Genomic DNA, 23,279 nt, shown 5'->3' with positions numbered 1-23,279 from the left:
CATTCAATCAAATAGTTTAGAAAAGTGTTTCCCAAACTTTTTTTCTGGGGACCCTTTTTTTTTTAAATTACAAACCATCGCGACCCAATATAAAATATAGTACAGTACTATCAAAATCATGCTTCTTGTTAAAAGTTTTCTTAAATGCTCATGCCGAACCGGTAGGCGTGTGTTTATGGGCAGCTATTGTTATCGAACAGTCAATCAATCAATCAATCAATCAATCAATTCGCTCAGATAAGATAAGATAAACCGTTATTAATCCCTAAGGGGAGAAATTTGGGACTTTCAGCAGCAAGAAGTAAGACAGTCAAAGCTGAAAATGTAGAGATAGATGCCAAAATAGTGCAAAGGTATTTCTGTAAAAAATAAAAAAAGGTTTTATTTATTTTATTTTATTTTAATATACATTTATTTGGCGACCCAATTAAAATCTCCCGCGACCCACATGTGGGTCGCAAACCAGTCTTTGGGAAAGAACGGTTAGAACATCTCTTGACAGACCCCACTCCAACAACATTGTTGTATGTCTAGCCAAGCCAGACTTTTCTTTATTTTTCTTTTTTTACCTACGTTTATAATAACTAAGGTTTTCTTGAGGCGAATATATGTAAGTGAAACAATTTTCACAGGGACCACTAAAGTTATTCGATTCTGAGTAAAAAATAATATACACAGTTTAAGCATCCGTCCAGCAGATGGTGATAAAGACTTTATCATGTCGACTTCAAGGATTTATTATTATTATTTATTGTAAAAGCTTTTTATATTTGTATAAATCAATCAATAAAATAAAGAATACATCGTTTGGCTCTTTTCTTTTTAGCTCTTTATGAATTGTATTATTCAACGTTAAGTCAGAAATATTCTGCACATTACATCCTCCATCCACCATGCGGCGGTGGAGAACAGTAAGAGGACGAACAGGAAGCAGTTAGTGAGTGAATGGATGCTGCTGTTCAGAACAGCAACATTCATTTATCAGTTTTACCTTCTTTACACTGAAAATATATTACCAGACTCAATAGACCAAACCAAAACTCCGTTTAACGGCAAGGTAAGAATACGTCCCCTAGTTAAAATTATCGTAACTACTGATGTATATGTGATGCAGTTATGAGCTGTTGTTGAAATGTCCTTCTTAATAGTGTGTCAATCGTATTCATCCTGCATGGTGCAATGGATGGACCGACTGGACCAATGAGTCTAAATATTGCTGTGTAATCTTTAGAATACTTTAATGTATTTATACTGATATTTATTTTATTATACCTCTGCTGTGACATCCTAGTTTCCCGCGTAGGATTGACAAACTACTGCGTTCTCGCAAAATGTCCCTTCAGACAATTTAAGCACATTAAGTAACGTATTACTTTATTTTTTGTGTGTGTGTGTGTGTGTGTGTGTGTGTGTGTGTGTGTGTGTGTGTGTGTGTGTGTGTGTGTGTGTGTGTGTGTGTGTGTGTGTGTGTCTTCAACAGGTATATTGAAGATCATGGTTTAAGGTAGTGCAGGACTTTCTAAAGCCGCTACCACCCAAGCAGAAGGATGTCGGACGAGGACGTGCCACATGTGGTCGACATGACCACCAGTGAGAAGGTAGGCTGCTCTGTATCAACCAGTAACAACTGGTTCTTTAAGTGGATCATGGGCAAATCCTGCTAGTTTGAAAAACATCCACTTTTATGCTTGCTGCTGTTATAGTTAAGAATTTGTATGACTTCTACCCATTCCACGTCATTTGTCAAACACCGCTATATTTTCTGTATTTACACTTGTACCAATCATTTCCATAGTGAGCCAGCTTTAATAATTCTCTGTTTCCTCCTGCAGGTGGTGGAGCTGCTGAACCAGGCCGCTCTGATGGGGACAGAAGAGAAGCTGACGGTGCTCAAACAGGTGTGCTATTAACGTCTTCCCTTCAATCTATCTAATCCTCCCTTCTGTTGATTTTTTCATCTTGGGACCCAAAAGATAGACGATGAAGATGACTCGGTGTGACCGTTGGACCCAAAGTACCCTAGAATAAGTGATGCCTTGTAACTCCTCAAATAGGATTGCACCCCAATATTTTGTCTTGAGTCATAGGATAGTCTAGTCAGTGGCTAGTAGCATTGAACTCCTAGCCAAATGGTGCAGAGTTCAAACCCTTTTGTCAAACCCCTTACCTGTAGGCATCCTTGAGCCAGAGGCCCTAACCCCTACCTACTTCTCAATGTCATGTATCTGAAGTCATTTTGGGAAAAATGATCTCCTAAGTGAGTAAATCCTAATGTCCTTAACATGATTTTGTCTCTGTCAATAGGTCCAGGAGCTTATTATCAACAAGGATCCATCCCTGCTTGATAACTTTTTGGACGTAAGTGTTTCTCTGATTGTGTGGGTTTCCCATGTGAATGTTTAAACATGAAAGCTCATCAGAAATCGTGCCCTGCCTTGGCATGACGTGACGCTGAGCTGAATTGAAATGAAACTGTCAAATCATTTTGAGGGGTTTCCTTGTTATCTTGCAGGAGATGATTGCATTCCAGTCGGACAAGTCCATGGAAGTGAGGAAGTTTGTCATTGGGTTCATTGAAGAGGCATGGTGGGTAAACAGGGAACCTCCATCCATTGCTGTCACTCTGCTTTGGCCGCATTACATGGCAACATTGTACATCTCATATTTTACATAATTGGTAGATAATAGGACTAGGTCTGATACACGATTGTGCCATCTCATGCAACTGTACTTCCTGATGTGGAGTAGCTTTGGTGTATGATTGGTCAGTTTCATGTGTTAATTTGTCTTGTCCAGGACATTTTGTAATAGAAATTTTAGTTTCAAAATGTTCTCATGCTAAAATAAAGGTTAAAATAAAATGGTGCAGTACTTCCTGATTTGGAGACGCTCTGGTTAGTGATTGGTCAATTGTCTGCAACTATATTTCCTGATGTTGATAAGCTCTGCTTCGTGATTGGTCCAATGTTGTTCTGCTTCCTCTCCAGTAAACGTGACAACGAGCTGCTGCTGCGTCTGGTGGCCAACCTGAACATGCTGCTGCGGGACGAGAGCGTCAACGTGGTGAAGAAGGCTATCCTCACCCTCACACAGCTCTACAAGGTCACCCTGCAGGTACGGCACTAGCATGGGTCTACCATGAGACGCATGCCTGAGTCATTGGCCCTCATTGTTCCTATGTACTCATTGGCTGGTACTACCACTTCCAGGGTTAGGAGTATTCATCCCGGTTTCCCACCCATGCTAGGAAATGAACGCACTCACAGTATTGTGAGACGGGCCACCAAACGGCATATTTATTTTTAGTCTCATTCAATTAATACATTCTTCTTCTCTCCTTTTGTTCTCGAATCAAAGAACAGGTTGTGGTCCCCTGTCTTAGAAGGTTAGTTCCTTCTTAACTCTTCATCCTGTCTCTCCCCGGCTGTCCCAGTGGATGGTTCGCTCCAAGGCGGTGACGGAGATGCAGGAGGCATGCTGGGACATGCTCACGCAGATGAAGGGCGACGTCCTCGCCCTGTTGGACTCTGAGAACGACGGTGTACGAACCCACGCCATCAAGTTCACCGAGTCACTCATCATCTCTCTGTCGCCGCGGACGTCTGACTCAGACGTCCCCAAGCGACAGGACGCAGACGTCAGCCTGGACAAGATCCCCAAAGACCACTCCTACATCCGCTACGGTGAGGAGCTCGCGTGGAGCTGCCGTGATGGCAAACAACCCGTGGGATGTGGGCAGGGGGGTCTTAGTGGCTTGGGGGTTTGACTCTCAGCTTAAAGGTACTGGATTTGATCCCTCCCCAGTGTCTACTCGCTACCTGTCAGCAATCTAGCGCAAGATGCCCCAACCCCTACCTGCTCCTTCATGTATAAGAATTGACTGTACAAATGGTAGTATAGGATGTTTAGCTATGGCCATGGTGCTGTAGATTACCCAAATGAATAATATATAACTTGAATTATATATACAATTTACAAAATGAATTTAGTATTCTGTGAGTCATTTCTTATATTGTTTATGGCCTAATTGGTGACACAAGAATTTAAATGGCCAGGATGACCTTGTGCGAACTACTCATTGGTACATAAGACATGCATACATTAATATGTTATACAGTATGTCTTTCTGATTCTGTATGGTTTCCCCCAGTCATGCTGTGCGAGGAGGGGAAGTCAGCGCTGGAGCAGTTGCTGAAGTTCATGGTGCACCCAGCCATCTCCAGCATCAACCTGACCACGGCGCTAGGCTCCCTGGCCACGCTCGCCCGCCAGAGGCCCATGTTCATGTCCCAGGTGGTGCAGGCCTACGAGACCCTCCATGGTAAGGTGGTCAACCACAGTGGTTCTTTTTCTAACTTCGTTCAGTGTTTCACTATGGGAATCGCCTAGGCGTGACCTAACTGGAAGCTCCAATTGCACCACGTCTGTCCTTGACAGACAGGTCGGACTGTGCCACAGGGTCCCGCCCCCTGCACTTATACAGTCGACCCGCCCTCCTCAAATCATTCTCGCTTTCTTCCCGTGAGAAAGCTACTCAAGCTCCCTCAGCTCATCTAGGTTAGCTTTAAACTGCTTAACAGTTCACAGACGGGCCGTCAAGGATTCCGTCGCCGAACGCAGTCGTAATAACTTCGTAAGAAGCTATCTGTTACTACACCCGCTGGGCAGTGTCCGCATAAAGGCGAGCTGCTTCTCCGGTTACCCTGTATTTGTTTACAGGTGTCACTGGTTTACGCTGTAGCTTATCGGCTAACGCATCAAGGCGAGCTTACCACGGCACAGTACACATTAGCTTGTTGGCTGAGCCAAAACACCCGGAGTATAACGAACGCATCACGGCGAGTGAACTCTGTGGTATGCCTTCGCCCACCAACCCCGCCAAAGGGTCGGAGCCGAAGGCTAGGGAGGCTGTATCCCGCCTGTGCCCCGCGTCATGTGGGGCCTCCATATCAGGCCGGGACCCCCACCCCATGTGCATAGCGTGCATGGGCATTAAACACGCTCAAGCTTCGCTAGCGGACCCGCATTCATGCGCTCACTGCACATCGATGCCGGAGAAAATTCTGGAAAGGAGGCTAAGGGTGACGGTGGCTACCAACCAGGATCCCTGCCTGGCGGGTGCCCCCGCTATAGCCTCAACGAGCACCCATCAGTCCCACGCGACAACGAGCTGGGCGGACATGATGGAGGCGGCATCCCCGCTCGTGCCCCCGCTATTCGATGATTTAATTCTCGAGGCGGAACCGGGCGCTGAGGACGCAGAGGGCGACGGCGACGCCAACTTTGACTTCCTCGACATGGACGGAATTGAGGAGGAGGAGGACGACTCCACTTTTCCGGTCCAACTGTCCAGACCCCCTAGCGCCTCTGACGCTGTACAACCGGTAGACGGTAACCTGTACGAGGTGTGCAAACGGGCCGCTGCAAAACTAGGCATTCAATGGCCTGCAGCCCCTGATGCTGAAGGGGCAGAGAGAGACCTGTACGACGGCAAGAGGCTCCCACCAGCCCAGCCGCCTTCTAAGCAGCTCTTACCAGCAGTTCTCATCTGCATGAAGGAAATGAGCCGCTACTGGTCCAGCCCATTTAAGAGCAAGCTTCCAACCAAGGGCTGCTCAAAGCTGGAGATCCACGGGATGGGTGAGCTGGGGCTGGCCGAACCCCCAGCTGTGGAGCCTTCAGTGGCTTACCACCTCCACCCAAACCGTCGCTCTCTCTCCGCCTCTTCAGGCATCTCCCTGCCTGGTAAGATGGACCGCCTCACCGCTTCCACTTACCAGAGGATGTATAAATATGCAGCACAGTCGGTATGCTCGCTCAATGCCATGACACTACTGTCTGCATATCAGGCTGAAATCCTAGTGGAAATGGGTCGCCAGCTAGACTCTGGGTCACCCAACCCTGCCCTCTGCGATGAAATTTGCATCGTCAATGACCTGGTCCTACGCTCCTCACGGGGCGCAGTTCAGGGCTGTGGTCGAGTCATGGGACTCGCAGTCTCGGGTGAGAGCGTTATGGCTCAGTCTCTCCGGTCTGAGTGACGCGCAGGAAGCCGAGGTCATGGATGCTGCATATGACCCAACCAAGGGTCTGTTTGGTCCAGCGCTGGAAAAGATGAGAGAGACCAGCACTCTCAGGAAACAGGAAGGAGAGGCCTTCGATCTCTGCCTTCCCCGAAAACAGGCTCCCCGCCCACCCCAGCCAGCGAGGTCAGGCTTTGCGGCCGCCGCGGCGGCAGCAAGGGGAAAACAAGGGGGAAAACAGGCCTCAGAAAGCCTACAGACCAGCCCACACAGCTGGCCCACAGGCCGACCAACAGCCTAGGTCAGAGAACCCAAGGCCATGGGGCAAACACTCCTTCGCTGCTGCGGCAGCCAGGAACCGCTCTCCCCACCCCGGGGAGGGGAAGAGGAAGCGTGCGACCTAGCAATCCCAGCTTCTCTCTCTCCCCCTCCCATGAAGAAAATAAACCTTGGGGGGGTAGAGCAAAGCCCCGAGTTCCATGGTTCAGGGACCTGGATATGTCCAAGTTCTCCAGGGGCCCTTTCTCAGTCTCTCTCGCCTCACGTTCAGGGCGAACTGAGACAGGGGCAACGATTGACACAGTGCCACCAAGCATTTTCCCAGTGTCACACAATAAACCCTGCATTTTCGCAACCAGGCCCAGAGCCAAGGGTGAAATGCACAAACCAAAACAAAATAAAACAATGTCTTGGTCCCTACATTCTCATGGGGAGAGTTCACGCTTCTCCTGTGAGGGCAGACCTCTCCCCTTGCGTCCCGAGGGTGACGTCGTTGGGGCGCGATCACATGAGCCCGCTCGCTACGCGAGTGGAACAGTGGCGCGCATGCGCAGTTCACCCGTGGATCCTGGCTACGGTTTCCCAGGGTTACAGACTGCAGTTTGCTATGAAACCACCCAGATTCAACAACGTGTTGGTTTCTATGGCCAGTGGGGATTCGGCACGAATCCTAGAGGACGAAATATCGTCCCTGCTGCGAAAACAAGCGATCAGGGCTGTCCCGAACGAGCAAGCCCAACAGGGTTTTTACTCCCGTTATTTTCTCATTCCGAAGAGAGGGAGCTCGTCCCTTCGCCCCATATTAGATCTCCGTGTGTTAAACAGACACCTGCGCAAATACACGTTCAGGATGTTAACACACAAAGTGCTCTGTCGTTCAATCCGTCCAGGGGATTGGTTTGTAACGATCGATCTGTCAGACGCATATTTTTGACATTGCCATCTATCCCGCACACCGGAAATTTCTCCGGTTCGCTTTTCAGAACAGGGCTATACCAAGTGGTCCCGTTCGGGCTATCGTTGGCCCCGAGAGTGTTCAGCAGGTGTGTGGAGGCAGCACTGTCACCGTTAAGAAACGGCGGCATCAGAATATTCTCTTATCTGGACGATTATCTGATATGTTCCAGTTCACGCGAACAGGCAGAGATTCTACTACGGTGGTAAATCATCTGAGGACTCTGGGATTCAGCATAATTTGGGAAAAGAGCCGTGTGGACCCCGCACAATGTGCGGAATATTTGGGTCTCCACATAGACTCTCTCTCTTATCGCGTCACACTATCAGAGAGGAGACTAACGTCTCTCACGCAGTGTCTCTCCCTCTTCAGGCGGGGAGAGACCGTATCGTTCAGGTTATGCCTACGCCTGCTTGGCCTTATGGCTTCGGTGATATCAGTAGTACATTTGGGTCTTCTGATGATGAGAGATTTTCAGCGCTGGGTCGCAGCACTACGTCTGTGCTCCCGTCGCCACCTGAATCGCAAGGTGAAAGTAACACCAGCGTGTGTTACCGCTCTCCGCCCGTGGTCGGTGCGCACGGTTCTGGGGGCGGTGTCGTCCAGGGTAACCATGACAACGGACGCGTCCTTGTCAGGGTGGGGTGCGACAATGATGGGCAGAGCAGTGAACGGCACCTGGAGTCGCGATCTAGCTCAGGCTCACATAAACCTCCTAGAACTTTGGGCAGTGTTCCTTGCTCTAAAACACTTCCTGCAATATATCCATGGCCGCCATGTCTGGGTAAAGACAGACAATTCCACTGTAGTGGCATACGTCAACCCGCAGGGCGGCACTCGCTCACTGAAACTACACGAGTTAGCTCGAGAAATTATCTTGTGGAGCAGCACCAGACTTCTGTCTCTTCGGGCGACACATGTACCGGGTGTCCTGAACAGAGGAGCAGATCTTATGTCCAGAGGAAACCCCCTGTACGGGGAATGGACTCTTCATCCACAGGTTGTGGGACAAATATGGCGGAGATACGGCTTGTCAGCCGTAGATCTCTTCGCCTCGCTGGAAAACACTCAGTGCCCGTTGTTTTTCTCCCTCTCAGATGTAAGGGCTCCCCTAGGGGTAGATGCGCGGGCCCATCCGTGGCCAAACGTGCTGCTATATGCCTTCCCCCCTCTCAGCCTGATCTCCCCCACCCTAGCCAGGGTGAGAGAACAGAGTCTGTCGCTAATCCTGATAGAGCCGCGGTGGCCATCCAAACATTGGGTGGCGGAAATAGTGCAACTCCTGGTGGGCGACCCATGGCCCCTTCCCCTGCGCAGGGATCTCCTCTCCCAAGCGAGCGGGGAGATTTACCATCCGCACCCGGACCGCGTAGCGCTCTGGGCTTGGCCCGTGAGAGGTGGAACTTGAATGCGGCAGGCCTGCCTGCACAGGTCGTTGACACCATTCAGAATGCAAGGGCCCTTTCCACTCGCCGGCTCTACAGTGGCAAGTGGCGGGTTTTTGAGGACTGGTGCGACTCGAGGCACGCCATTCCATATCAGTGTTCCGTGGTGGACCTACTGTGTTTCCTACAGGGATTATTGGAAAAGGGTAAGGCCTTTTCCACGATTAAAGTGTACTTGGCGGCCATCTCAGCTTGTCATGTTGGCTTTGGGGATAAGCCTGCAGGGCAGCATCCCTTGGTTTGTCGCTTCATGAAGGGGGCGCGTCGCAAGCTCCCAGTTTCCAGGCCCCTGGTCCCTTTGTGGGATTTATTGGTGGTGCTGGATGCCCTGTCTCATCACCCTTTTGAGCCGTTGGAGACGGTGGGGATGAAGTTTGTGTCGCTGAAGGTGGTGTTGCTCTTAGCTTTAACCACAGCTAAGCGTGTGAGTGATTTACAGGCATTGTCTATCCGTCCTTCCTGCTTGCAGTTTGCTCAGGGGATCTCCAAGGTCTGTCTACGGCCCAATCCGGCTTTTGTGCCTAAGGTGGTTGAGTCGACCTATAGGTGTCTCACGGTGGAACTGTCGGCTTTTCACCCGCCTCCTTTCTCCTCTGCGGAGGAGCAGAGACTCAATACATTATGCCCGGTACGGGCCCTACATGTATATGTGAGTCGGTCAGCTGCTTTTCGGAAAGGGGATCAGCTGTTCGTGTCCTGGGCCACTCCCCATAGAGGCAAGCCTTTGTCCCGCCAGAGGCTATCCCACTGGATTGTGGAGGCTATATCTCTTGCTTATGAAAGTAGGGGCTTGCAGCCCCCCCATGGCTTGAGGGCCCACTCCACAAGGGGTATGGCTACTTCATGGGCCTTATTCAGGGGAGTGTCGGTGCATGACATTTGTGCTGCGGCGAGCTGGGCTACGCCTCACACCTTTGTTAGGTTTTATAGGGTGGATGTCTCAGGGCCTTCTGTTTCTCAAGCCGTGCTGGAGACGATCTCACCAGACTCAAAGTGATGTTTGCTGCCTGGCTGAATTTGCATAGCTTCGGGGGACATATGCAATACGGGAGTGGTCTATATCTCCCATAGTGAAACACTGAACGAAGTTAGAAAAATAACTTTGGGTTACTTAACGTAATCCCTGGTTCTTTGATAACAGAGTGAGGTGTTTCACCAACACGTCCCTCCTTGCATTTACACGGAAAGAAACCGGTATAGAATGATTTGAGGAGGGCGGGTCGACTGTATAAGTGCAGGGGGCGGGACCCTGTGGCACAGTCCGACCTGTCTGTCAAGGACAGACGTGGTGCAATTGGAGCTTCCAGTAGTAGGTCACGCCTAGGCGATTCCCATAGTGAAACACCTCACTCTGTTATCAAAGAACCAGGGATTACGTTAAGTTACCCAAAGTTCAGCTACGGTAAAATGATAACGCAAAACAACCACCACTAACCATCGTATGGGAACACAGTCACAACGAGCAGTAACCCCCAACTGTCACTACGTGAACTCAGTCACACCGTCTTTAAAGTATATTATTTTGTTTGAGTAAAAGCATGCCAAACTATGTTTGAGAACTGCGGTAATGCAAATGAATCATCTGTGCTTAACAAGGAGAACGACATTGAATCATTTGAAGAAGCCAAATTACAACCAAAACATGGTTGTAATGATATGTCACATCAAATAATCACCATTTGGATTAGGTCTGAAAGTGAGATCAAGTATATGAAAGAATAGGTATATTTTAAAGTTAAGCTGGAGTCCAAGGCATAACCTGAAATACATGCATTGGTTCATTTCAGTTATTTCAGTTTTCACTTATATTGCAAACTTAAAAACTCCCAGTAATGTAACATTATCTTTTAACATTGTCACGCCCCACCCACCCCTCTCCTCAGCTAACCTGCCCCCCACGCTGGCCAAGTCCCAGGTGAGCAGCGTGCGGAAGAACCTGAAGATCCACCTGGTGGCGGTGCTCAAGCACCCCTGCAGCCTGGACTTCCAGGCCCAGATCGGCACCCTGCTGCTGGACCTGGGCATGCCCCAGAGCGAGATCAGCCGCGCCACGCCCGTCCCCCGGGAGCCCCGCAAGAGGCCCCGCACCGAGCAGTACACCGAGGGCAAGAAGATCAAGATGGGTGAGTGGTCGGATGATGGAGAGGATGGGGTTCACGTATGGGCTCGAGGTGAGAGGGAGGGAGAGAACGAGTGATATGTAGGTTTGCGTATGTTCAAATATTTTCAGCCTTTATAGTAAGCAAAGCTGCAGAGGAAAGTTTGGTTGAAAGAGTGCGGAAATGACATGTTGTTTTGGTTAACGCTAATAGTATTCAAAATGGTCAAGCTTTTTGATTTTAGAATTGGTTTGGTTAGTGGCTCGGGTGTGTGACTCCCTCCCGAAAGGTCCTTGGTTCAATCCCGCAGTCTACCTGTAGACGTCCTAGATGCAAGATGCCAAACCCCGGCCTGCTCCTTAGTGCACTGTAAGGCGCTCTGGATAGTTAATAGTACACAGCGATGGGACATTTGGACTTTGGCTCATCTTCCATGTGGTTGTCATGACGATACGGTTGTCGTTAATGTGCGTGTGTGTTCAGAGCCTGCTCTGATGGAGGATGACGAGGAGAAGGAGGAGCCAGCAGCAATGTCGGTTTCCAAACCCTCCCCCGCCCCCGCCGCCCAGACCGCCATCGACCTCACCGCCCACTTCCTCCACCCCCTGCTCAACGCTGAGAACGTCGCCAACCTGGTCAGACACTCTGCAGAGTTAGGATGAGCACTTAAATAGTGACCATTGCATTATTTACTTTAGTTAATTGGTTAATTGATTTATATAGTTTGTTTTCTTCAGCTACATTCTTTAGCTAATTTTGTTATTTAGTGACTTTCCTCAACAGTTTATTTAGTTTCTTCAACAGTTTCCTTCATTAGATAGTTGGCTACTCTCTTGAAATATATTATGTAACGGTTACTTTTAATGTTCCAGTAACATTTTGTAAATGCATCCACTCTTTTAGACTTGATAATTACTTTCTTTGACCGTTACAGTATGCTTCTTCAACCGTCCCCCCTCCTCCAGTACACTTCCTCCTCATCTCACCTCTCCTCTGTTCCCATTGGCTAGGTGCTCATCAGCATGGTGTACCTGCCAGACGTCATGCCCGCCTCCTTCCAGGCCACCTACACACCTGTGGAGTCGGCCGGCACCGACGCCCAGATCAAACATCTGGCTCGGCTCATGGCCACGCAGATGACGGCGGCGGGCATCGGCCCAGGTAAGAGACTGCTCCCCTGTGTTAGCACCCTCTGGTGACAGGGGGTGGGATGGCTGCCCAGAGGGGTGATGGATGCAACGCTGTATGGATGAATGTTGAACAGTTTACATTGAAAGAAATCGGAATCATCACACTTGTGTGATGATGTATCGCTATTTTAAAACTTGTGTGAGGATGTATTGCTTATTTTAATAAACAAAATAATAGATCGGAGACTGGGTCAACAGTGGGTCAGTATTCCCTCTCATTGTGAATCAAATCCGGATTCAAATGCATCCCTCACGATCAATCCTACGTTCATGGATCGAACCCTGGTGAACCCTAAATGACTCGGTTGGAAGTGAAACGAATATCCATAGTGTTTGCGTAATGAACAGGATTTAACTAACAAACCTCTTCCCCCTCCCCCACAGGTCTGGAGAAGAGTCGTGCACGGGAGGGGGACTCCAAAGAGAGCCTGGGGGAGGACGAGCTGTCCCAGGAGATGCTGATCAAGAGGAAGCTGCCAATGGCCCACGGCCAGGCCATCTCTGTGGTGGGCACCCCCTACCCGGAGAAGCAGGCCGCCATCGAGGTGCCGCTCACCAAGAAGCTCCCGGAGCCCATCCTGCCCTCCACACAGCCCAAGTACGCCCCCTGGCTCCTCCTCAGTGCCCCTGTACAGTTGAACCTGACGCTAGTCCTGATGGCTCTCCCCTGTCCCGAGTCTTTCTTTCATTTTACTGGCTTTGCAGGGTTCTCATGGTAGTTGTTGTTGCTTATGTAAGGGATAATGTATAGAACGCCTGTCATTATCGGGAGAATATGCACCCGACAGGGCAAACCGGACACCGACACGTCTCTGGTACTCATCCCGCTTATTACACGGCTACTTGCCAAAATGAAAGAATAACTTCATAAGGTGTCTTCTTACAATTACAATTGGTAGTGTTGATCAGCAGAGAAATTGGGTTGATAAATTACCGGACTACTTGCGGAGTGGTACCATAGACGTGAATCAGTGGGATGACAGCGGTCATTTTATGCTTAGCAAAGGTCAATTATCAAGAAAATTATTCACTGCCGGATGTCGGGAAGGCCCATGCAAGTGAACGGCGCGTTCCACAGCATTGAGAAGAGCCTTGTAATAAATATATATTATTATTTCTTGATTGTTGATGTTTTTCAACCTGATTCCCTTGGGTATATTTTTGCATATTTCAACATGCATAATAATTAATATATTCATTACATTTAATTGGTGTGTAAAATTGGCCTGAGAATGTATTTATTTAAATATATATGTAGAGATATTATAGAGCATAACCATTTTATGAGTAATTATTTGAGTAAAGTTTGAGTAGATAAGCATTCATCCTTAAATTGGGTGAGGGGTGTATTTGACTTCTTGTATTACAAGTCTACTCTACTAAACCATACAATTATAATAACTGAAACTCCTGAGCCATGAATATAATAATTGTACTTTTGAACACAAATATCATACATCACTCAAAAACGTCATTGAAAAAATAATTGACTGCAAAGTGTTTAGTTACATTCGTTGACCAATGAGAATTAGTTCTTGCAAGTACATGAAGTCTGACCAACCGACTGATTGCTTGCAGGTTGCCGGGTGCTACGGGCAAGAGGAAGGTGTTCCGGCTGGCGGACGTGATGCAGCCCCTGCTGGAGGGCCAGATTGAGAAGCTCACGTCCGGGGCCGTCAAACGCATCCTCGACTCTGAGAAGAACATTGCCCAGAGCGGCATGGCCCACGTGAGTAGGGGTCCAAGGCCGCACGCCTCATTTTGTCATTGTCAACATGACAAATTGTCCTCATTGTATGCCTCGAAAGAAATCGAGGCATACAATCAATTTATCAATATTAATCCACAAATAGTCTGTATTTTTTCATGCGAGCGGTAGTCTGTGTTTCTAAATGAGTTGGAGCATAGAAAATGGAAATGTTCTTAATACAACACAAGGGCTATAACGATGAAATAAATAAGTCAGATGAGAGGTTTCTAAATGAGCTGATATGGTACTCAATATAGTCACTGATGTGTGGGCTGTTCGTTTAACGATGCGAGACCTGGTATTGTTGATTTGCAGAGAGTTGTAATGGGTTGGGCTGTGTGGGAAAGGTCTGTCTAGTTGGGCTAAGTACCCTGCGTACACTGTTTCAGTCAAAGCCCAAAATTCAGTATTTTCTGCCTCACCTTGGTGGCTCAACGGTGTGAACCGCCTTTCCCTCGCCCCACACCAGATCCGGGTGAAGCTGCTGTCGCGGCTGGTGACCCAGTTCGAGGGCATGATGAAGGAGGACGTGCTGGCCTTCATCCTGGAGGACATCCGCAGCCGCAGTGACCTGGCCTTCTCCCTGCTGTACCAGGAGTACAACGCCTACCTCAGCCAGCTGCCCGAGGGCCTGCTGGACGGCTACGACCACTGCCTCTACACCCTGCTGTCGGGCCTGCAGGAGAAGCCCGAGCAGAGGGACGGGTGAGGGGCCATGCTGAGGGGCATCTGCATTTAAAACTCTATATCTATCTCTTGGAATAGAACCATTCATCTGATTATCGATCTATTATTTGTTTCCCGTTAATACCGTAATCCCTCTCTGGTCTTCTGCTCTCTTCCAGTCTTTTCACAAAGCTGGTTCTGGAAGCACCCGTCATTACAGAGTCGGCGCTGGAAGTGATCCGGCGATACTGTGAGGACGAGGTGAGCTGGAGTCCAAATCACCACAACAGAACTTGTCCTGAGATCTGTACCATGCACTGACTGACGATTTATTCATATCACTGCTTTTATAGAAAGACATGATGCTACCTGCCATCCACTCTAGCTCTTTGTTTCGGAGTCTGCATGCACATATGGCATTAAAATATCTGATACAGCAGATTTATTTCAAAGGCTTTCAAAGTAGATTTGCTGCATTATTCACATGCCGTACCTCATGTGCACTGTGCTCCAGTCCCGGGTATATCTGGGCATGAGCACGCTGAAGGAGCTCATCGTCAAGCGACCGTCGAGACAGTTCCAGTACCTCCACGTCCTGCTTGACCTCAGCTCCCACGAGAAGGAGAAGGTAAGCATGGCCCATGCCCCGGACACTGGCTCCTCCTGCTGGCTCCTGCAAGCGTGTGCTCTGATATCATCACCCGCTCAGCCATCGTGAGCATACGTACTAGCTTTAGCACCATCCAATAATAACAACACTCCGGTTGATTGGCCCCCGGAAATTTTTGAATTCATCCAAAAGCTTGCACATGCTCTAGTTCTTTGACCAACTAATAAGTCCCTCCAGAAAAATGCTGTGTTTTTTTGTGATTGTGGCGGCCAAAAATCCTTGATAATGCGGCATGTTTTCTTAAAACATGCGATGAAATCTTGTGTGAAGTAGACGCAATATTTTTCAACTTTCTGCTAAGATATTTTTGTGCGGAAATCTGCAATTTATGCGGTAAAAGTGCGGCATATTTGAAAAAATGCGGCCCCCCTGCATGAATATGCCAACTTTGGCTGATTATGCGTTGAATTATGCGATCGCATAATCATGTTTTTCTGGAGGGACTGACTAATTGATGGATCTAGAATATCTCATAATAACTGTATACATTATCCCAAGTTGAGCCATTTGGCTCCAGCTTGCTGTGGAGCGCTACCATTTAAATATCTTGTTGGGTGACTTGAAGTTTTATTGTGATGGGTTCCTTGGTTGTGTAGGTTCGCAGCATGGCCCTGCAGTTCATCAAGCGTATGTACGAGAAGGACCAGCTACGGGACTACATCGAGAAGTTTGCCCTGAACTACATGCAGCTGCTGGTCCACCCCAACCCCCCCTCTCTGCTCTTCGGCGCCGACAAAGACACGGGTTGGGACTATTTTTGTGTTTGTCTCTTTCGGGCTCCAGAGATAACAAAATAATCAGTTGCGTATGTTAATTGTTGCTTTGAGTTGAGGGGTGAGGATAAACTGATTTATTTAATATCCTATTCCTGGAAAATATGAAATTCATGCAAGTGCCTCTTTGTACCAGGCCCAATTTTGTAGGAGCTAGATTCTAGACAAACCTAGATTCGCTCTTGCATCATTTTATAATAATAATAGTTCATTGCATTATAGATTGGTTGTGCATTAATGCACAAAATATATTGTTAGGTGCATGTTCAGGTGCATGCTTCAAGCCGATCTGAATCAAGTCCAGAACTATTAAAATACTGCAAACCCCCTTCAGTAGCTCCTCCATTCGCGTCCACCCCTCATGATGTCGATGTGTTGGGGTATTATATGTTTTGTTTTCCCCTCCCAGAGGTGGCGGCGCCATGGACGGAGGAGACGGTGAGGCAGTGTCTGTTCCTCTACCTCTCCCTGCTGCCCCTCAACCACAGGCTGGTCCACGAGCTGGCCTCCGTCTACACCGAGGCCATCGCCGACATCAAGCGTAGCGTGCTGCGTGTCATCGAGCAGCCCGTGAGTCCCCTGGTCCTCCCCGCTTCGTTTCCATCCTATGTGATCGACCCCGGCCCCCTTTCCAGCTGGTAGATGACAGACACTTTAGCACAAGCAAATAATTGAATTTGGCTACAAATAGGCTGTGGACATTGGGAATCCAACACGGTACCTTTCGGGCTGGGAGTTGAACCCCAGAGCCAGCAGAATACCATCACTATTAATGTAGTCCTTCCCTTTAGTACAAGCAACAATAGTATTTAACAACCATGGCTTCATATAGAAGGCCTTGCTGAGGAGCGGTTGCTGGAGGTCGTCCGTGGTTCTTTGCCCTTGTGTGTTTTTCCTCATCTGCTCGTCTCCAACTCATCATCTATGTGGTGCTGCAGATCCGTGGCATGGGGATGAACTCCCCCGACCTCCTGCTGCTGGTGGAGACGTGTCCCAAAGGAGCGGAGACGCTGGTGACCCGCTGCCTCCACATCCTCACCGACAAAGGTGAAGAAGGCTCACAAACGAGCTCGCTGTCGGTGGCTGCTTAGGGATGTCACCCTGGGTTGACATCGCCACAGTCACAACATAACATTTGACTCTATTCATTAAATGTATTTATATATATATTGATGTATTCAATCCAAATGTATTAGGTTTCAGACCAAAGCGCTAGGGTTGGTTTCAGATTGTGAAAACCCTACTTTTTCCTCATGTTTTTTGTCATACACCTATTCTCAAAATATATGAGTCACGTCCTTTTAAAAGCAAAGCTGTTCCAGAGAGTGACCCCCCGCTATGTGTCTGCAGTGCCCCCGTCGCCAGAGCTGGTGGAGAGGGTTAGGGACCTGTACCACAAACGAGTGCCTGACGTCCGCTTCCTCATCCCCGTCATCAATGGCCTGGAGAAGGTGAGCTGTCCTCCTCCATAACGTTAACCTCATAACGTATTACGTGTTCATTAGTGTTGATTGATAGATTTTCTGTACTTTATCCTTTTGTATACTTTTTATTTATTTATTTTTTCGTTCCCACTGTACTTGCTGTTGTGATGCCCAACTTAACCCTCTACTATGTTTTAATTGCCTTTTTTTATATCTCTGCTCCTCTGTTGTTTTGGTTTCTTTGCTGTTCAGAAAGAAGTGATCCTGGCTCTCCCGAAGCTGATCAAACTGAACCCCATCGTGGTGAAGGAGGTGTTCAACCGGCTCCTGGGCACACAGCACAGTAAGATAACATGTTCATTTGCTGCTTGCAAAGTCATTTAGCCGACACATTTATCCCAAGCGACTTGCTTTGACCTTGTAGACTCATGTCATTCATTAGCAGGGGAGGGTGAGGCATCACACTCCAGGTCCCTACAGGTTAGGCTGCGGATAATGGGCTGTGAACCCAGTACCTTTTGACTGGGAGACAAACCCCCTACGCCCGACTATACTTCACTTTATCTTTCCTGCACTGCATTTAGCCTGGCCGATGCTGGAATGTCTTTATTACATTATTATTCTCACCGTACATTAACATTTTTCTTACAACTTTTCATGAATCAACAACGCAAGCGTTTCAGTGCATTGTTTTGGTTTCTGTCTTCCAGGTGAAGGCAGTTCATCGATGTCGCCCCTCACCCCAGGGGAGCTCCTCGTCTCTCTGCACAACATCGACTCAACCAAGTGTGACATGAAGTCCATCATCAAAGGTTAGACTGAAGCCGACCCGTTACCAACGTACCTCTTTTCCCAAGCCTATGACCTCCCCTACCCATAACCACCCTTATCCCTATCCCTATCTATTATCACACTCCACCTTGCTTCTGTTCTCTGTTGTGCTGTCTTAAGCTTGTCCCCCCTGATTGTCATGTCCCTCTTCGTGTTTTATTTTGTAAGCGTCTTTGGGTCATTGAAAAGCGCGATAGAAAATTAATGAATTATTATTTTTTATTATTACCGCACCTGACACCTTTCTTTGGTTTCCGTTTGATTCCCTATGAAAACCAAATCACGTTCCCCCATTGTTGATTTTTCTTATGCTTGATAGAGGCTGCATGCGATCACGATCATGTCTATATTAAATAAAATTAGATGATGATAAGATGGTACTTTATCTATCCCAGACGGGAAAATATGGGTGTGAGGCAGAAAGTACAGGACACTCGTATGATTAATAAGGTGCATTTAAAATATGAATACAACTCTAAAATATATACAGACATATGATCTGCTTAAGGGGTTTCAACCAAGGAGTCAGGAACACTGCAAGGCCAAATATATTTGTAACGCAACTATCTTTAAAGTTTTTGTTCTCTGATGCCACACAACAAATATCCAGAACATTCACAAAATAAGAACGCCAAACTCTTCTGCACGTCTCCTGGCTGGGACCATAAAGTGCCCTGATACTGACCCCGCCCTCCCCTCCCCTCACCAGCCACCAACCTGTGCTACGGGGAGAAGAACGTGTACACGTCGGAGGTGCTGGCGGTGGTGATGCAGCAGCTGATGGAGCAGAACCCCCTGCCCATGTTGCTGATGCGGACCGTCATCCAGAGTCTCAGCATGTACCCCCGGCTGGGCGGCTTCGTCATGAACATCCTGTCCCGCCTCATCGTCAAGCAGGTGGGCCCGCCGAGACCACCTCGGTGCTGGAAGGGTTTAGAATTGTTATAATTATTGATAAAAATAATATTCTTATGATGCTAATAAAAGATTATAATATAGATATAATTTAAAAATTATAATGAAATTAACAATAAATAACTATTTGTGTATATTATTTAACATTTATTATTAAATATATTTTTTAATTATTAGGGGGTGCCTCCCAATATCTGTTGTGGATAGACGGGTGAAGCCAGAAGCCTAAAGGAAAGTCTTCTAATCGCGTCCCTAACGTGTGTCTGGTCCTCCCCAGGTGTGGAAGCACCCCAAGGTGTGGGAGGGCTTCGTGAAGTGTTGCCAGAGGACCAAGCCCCAGTCGTTCTCCGTGTTGCTGCAGCTGCCCGCCACCCAGCTGACCAGCGTGTTCGACCGCTGCCCCGAGCTCAGGGACCCGCTGCTGCAGCACGTCCACTCCTTCACCCCCCACCAGGTACGCACATAGTTACACATGCACTTACATATGCAAATACACACACCTGATGAGCCACTTTCCATTTCCGGTGGTAAAGCTGTGGTCATGTTGGCAACTGACCATTTTCTTTTTTTTGTTATTTGCTTTCTATCGTGCTTATCACTGCTACACACGTTTCAGATTCTGCTTTAAAATGGTTAGATGTAAATTAGCAATGGTATTTTTCTTGATTCAATTGGTCAAACATTTACCTTCAATGGAACAAAAGCCAATATGGATCAGCATAAGTGTACAGTTTAGCACAGCAGTAGACCATCGTCCGGCTCCACTATAAAGGTGTTAGACTATACATTGCTCCCTGTACTGTGTGGTGTTGCTGATGGGTTCTGTCTCCTGCTCCGCAGCAAGCCCATATCGCCCCCTCGGTCATGGGCGTCCTGGAGGCCAGCGATCAGCCTACGGTCATGCCTGTGGGCCCCCCTGTGGAGAGACGGGTAACCGTGGGGAACACTGCTTCTAATAGCTATACTCGGATTACTGTTATGTCTGTTGGTGACTGTGAAACCTACCGACCCAATTAAGTTACATGCTGTTTGGGTGTCAAGCAGCGAACCTATTGTTTTCGTATGAGTTCCTATTATTATTATTATCCTTCAGTGGGAGTCTATGGCAGCCCATAGAACGCCTTGGTGAAAAGATGTGAAATTTGGCACACTAGTTCAGGCCAGTCCCATTAGCACATGAAGCTAATTTGAGGTCGCTAGCTCATCATCTCTGGCGCCACCAACAGGTCAAAGTTGGACATGCTTTCATGTTTATAACTTTCGACCCATTGATCCAATATTCACAAACAAGGTATCATTGGATTCCTTGATCCAAGCCGAGTTCAACGCACCCTATGTCGTCATTTTGCGCCATGATGGATTTTCCGCCATCTTGGTTTATGTCAGAAACCTTCAAAATACTGCTCCTACCACAAATCTTGTCCAATCATCTCGAAACTTGGCACACATGATCTTCAGGCCATACTTGATAGAAAACATTGAAAGATTTTTCAAATTCAAAACTGTTTGGCTGCTACAGCCAATCAAATTCGACCGCGAAGTCACCAAACAGGAAGTAAGCAAGTATCTGAGCAGCCCTTTCACACATCATAACCAAACTTGGTAAATAGAACCATGACATCTTTTTTGGTGACCATCGACCAGGGGGAGCTATAATTAATGAAAACGTGTTTTAACTCCTCTCTCTTCACATGAGTATATTTCAAACTTATTTTCAATGTCTGGTGATACTGTCAGACCGCCCCATATAGCTAATAAAATATTTCCCATGGCAACATCAGAAATTTGCCGCCATTTTTAAAGTTGTCTAGATCAATATTACATTCAAATTCAAAACCGTTTGGCCGTGACAGCCAATCAAACTTGACGGCAAAGCCTGGCCGCCATGTTGAAAGTTGTCAATATCAACATTACATATCCACAGGCCACAAATTATGTCCAATCATCATTAAACTTTCCCTATATGATCTTCAGACCAAGCCGATCAAATCTGCCAAACAGCCTTTTCTAATTCAAAACCGTTTAGCCGTGACAGCCAACCAAACTTGACGACAAAGCCGCCAAACCGGAAGTAAACCTGTTCTCACCAACTCTTTAACATATCATAGCCAAACTTGGTACATAGACTCATGACATCATTCTGTGGACATCCAAACAATTTGGTGACCTTTGACCTCAGGGGGACGTCAAACAGGAAGTGAGCTCATTTCTCCGCAAGGCCTTCATGCATCCAAACCAAATCTGGCTAATAGTCTAGAGCGGATGCTTGTTTACATTGTGTCATTTGTTCTGTCGGGCAGACGATAACGCGCCCTTACCACTAGGTAGGATCATTTTTCCATTTAGTAAACATTGACACGTACTCGCATAATGCTCTAGTTCATCCCACCAGCCGTCGTTATTACCGATTACCGAGACGGTCGTCATGTAGCCGCCTAGCTGATTATGTAAGCCTGGCCGATTACATCCGTCCGGCGGAATTAGTTTATCGAGTCCCATTATGCTTGACACCCACATTGCTGCTCGCAACTATATTTATCATTGCTATGCTGCTATGAATTCAAAATATTTTGTTTTATAAATGGAGCATGCAGAGGCTAGGGCAGCTTGCTCAAGGATGCTTACTGTTTGTTGGGGAGCCAACACCCTTACCACTTTTGGACTATCATACACAATCACAAACATACACTAACACACATACACAATCATCTAGGAGTTAAAACCCAACAGCGACTTGACGTCAATACATGAACCGATCCTCAGGGAGGGGGTGGGGTTTAAGAACCTTAAGGTATCCCTCATTCTGACCCCTCGTTTCCTGTAGGTCGAAGGGGCCCCTGCTCAAGCTCCCCCACTAAAGGCAGAAGCTGCTGCTCCTCCTCCAGTGAAGGTGACGCTGGTGGAAGACCGGCCTGTCCAGTCCCACCTCCCCCCCGTCCAGTCCCACCTCCCCCCTGTCCAGACCCACCTACCCCCTGTCCAGGCTCGCCTCCCCCCTGTCCAGACCCACCTCCCCCCTGTCCAGTCCAACCTCCCCCCTGTCCAGACCCACCTACCCTCTGTCCAGGCACATCTCCCCGCTGTCCAGGCACATCTCCCCCCTGTCCAGTCCCATCCCCAGCCAGTCCAACAGAAGCAGCCAGACCTCAGGACCAGCGAACCCGTGGAAGAACCCATGGACCAGGGAGGGCTGGACACGGGGGTCCAGGAGAAACCAGACCCTAGCGTGACCCAGGTAGGATCAAGGTTCATCTGTGAATACACTTCATGAGGCTAGCTGGCATATTTTTGATAGTGATATCTTGTGTATAAGGACTCATACTTTATGTATATCTTTTATATTTGAATTATTGTACATTCTGATTGTTTGAATTCTTATGACCGTCCTCTACTAACTTCTGTGTTGCCCACTTTTATCTTCTGGGATAAACAAAGGGCAATTTATATTAGTTATCTATTTAGTCATTTCATCTTTGGGGATCAAACCCATACCTTTTGTCAGGGAGTCAAATGCCCTAGGCACTCCACTTTCCTGAACCCATTGTTTTAATATTTTCCAAGTAAAACAGAATGTCAGGCTTAAACCAAGGCTGTAGTGATGAAGGCCATACCAAAAAAAAAATCTAACGAAAGTGTTAACACTATCAATATTATTCAGGACAGTTTTAACTCAAGGAAACTACACATCATTGTTTATTTATATTGTTTGTAGGTTGAGGTGCAAAGGCCAGAGGAGTCTTCAACTCCTCCAGCAGAAACCACAGAAGAAGAACCAATGGAGACGGCTGATCCTGAACTGTCAGAGTTGAATGAACCAACCGAAGATGCCGATGCAGACCGCGCAGAAGAGTCAAAGGATGGGAGCGGAGAAGAAGAGCCTGAATAAATTGTCTACAAAGGAAAACATTTAAGAGTTTGTTAGTTTAGGTTACTTTTGGATCATATTTAGTTGTTTTGTACGAAATTTAAAAAATGATATTTTGATGAAAGAAATGTTTAGTTCATGTATGTTTCGCTTTTTCCTTTCTTTCATTTTGAGAAGGCGAATAAAAATATCAAACCGAAATTGTCTGTTTTATTCATATTTTACTGTCAGTAGTTTGTTTTTACTGCTTGCGAATGTAAATAAATAAACGTGCATGTGTGTGTTTGTATATATGTGTCGTGTGTGTATAACCATTATCTGAAGATGAACAATATTAATAATTGGTTATTACAATGGACCATGTTATTCAACGTGAAAAATGTATCAATGGTGC

At 47.4% G+C, this 23,279-nt stretch overlaps 1 protein-coding gene across 1 annotated transcript; it reads left to right on the top strand.

Annotated features, from left to right (window-relative positions):
* The first annotated feature begins 852 nt into the window (after positions 1-852).
* Positions 853-23,167, top strand: sympk (symplekin). Its single transcript, XM_056579488.1, has 27 exons — positions 853-1,057; positions 1,481-1,598; positions 1,833-1,898; positions 2,305-2,358; positions 2,513-2,586; positions 2,988-3,114; positions 3,434-3,683; positions 4,151-4,321; positions 10,586-10,825; positions 11,285-11,436; positions 11,812-11,962; positions 12,376-12,589; positions 13,570-13,720; positions 14,211-14,446; positions 14,587-14,668; positions 14,922-15,035; positions 15,674-15,821; positions 16,260-16,420; positions 16,789-16,897; positions 17,201-17,301; positions 17,527-17,617; positions 17,985-18,086; positions 18,815-19,002; positions 19,298-19,474; positions 19,861-19,950; positions 21,845-22,255; positions 22,733-23,167. Exons 2-27 carry the CDS (start codon positions 1,548-1,550, stop codon positions 22,904-22,906), a joined length of 3,885 nt encoding a protein of 1,294 aa, XP_056435463.1. The 5' UTR covers positions 853-1,057; positions 1,481-1,547; the 3' UTR covers positions 22,907-23,167.
* The last annotated feature ends 112 nt before the right edge of the window (positions 23,168-23,279 follow it).

The sequence above is a fragment of the Gadus chalcogrammus genome, chromosome 20 (genome assembly GCF_026213295.1).
Source record: "Gadus chalcogrammus isolate NIFS_2021 chromosome 20, NIFS_Gcha_1.0, whole genome shotgun sequence".
Classification (NCBI taxonomy): Eukaryota; Metazoa; Chordata; class Actinopteri; order Gadiformes; family Gadidae; genus Gadus; species Gadus chalcogrammus.
This window is presented reverse-complemented; position numbering and strand designations above follow the sequence as displayed.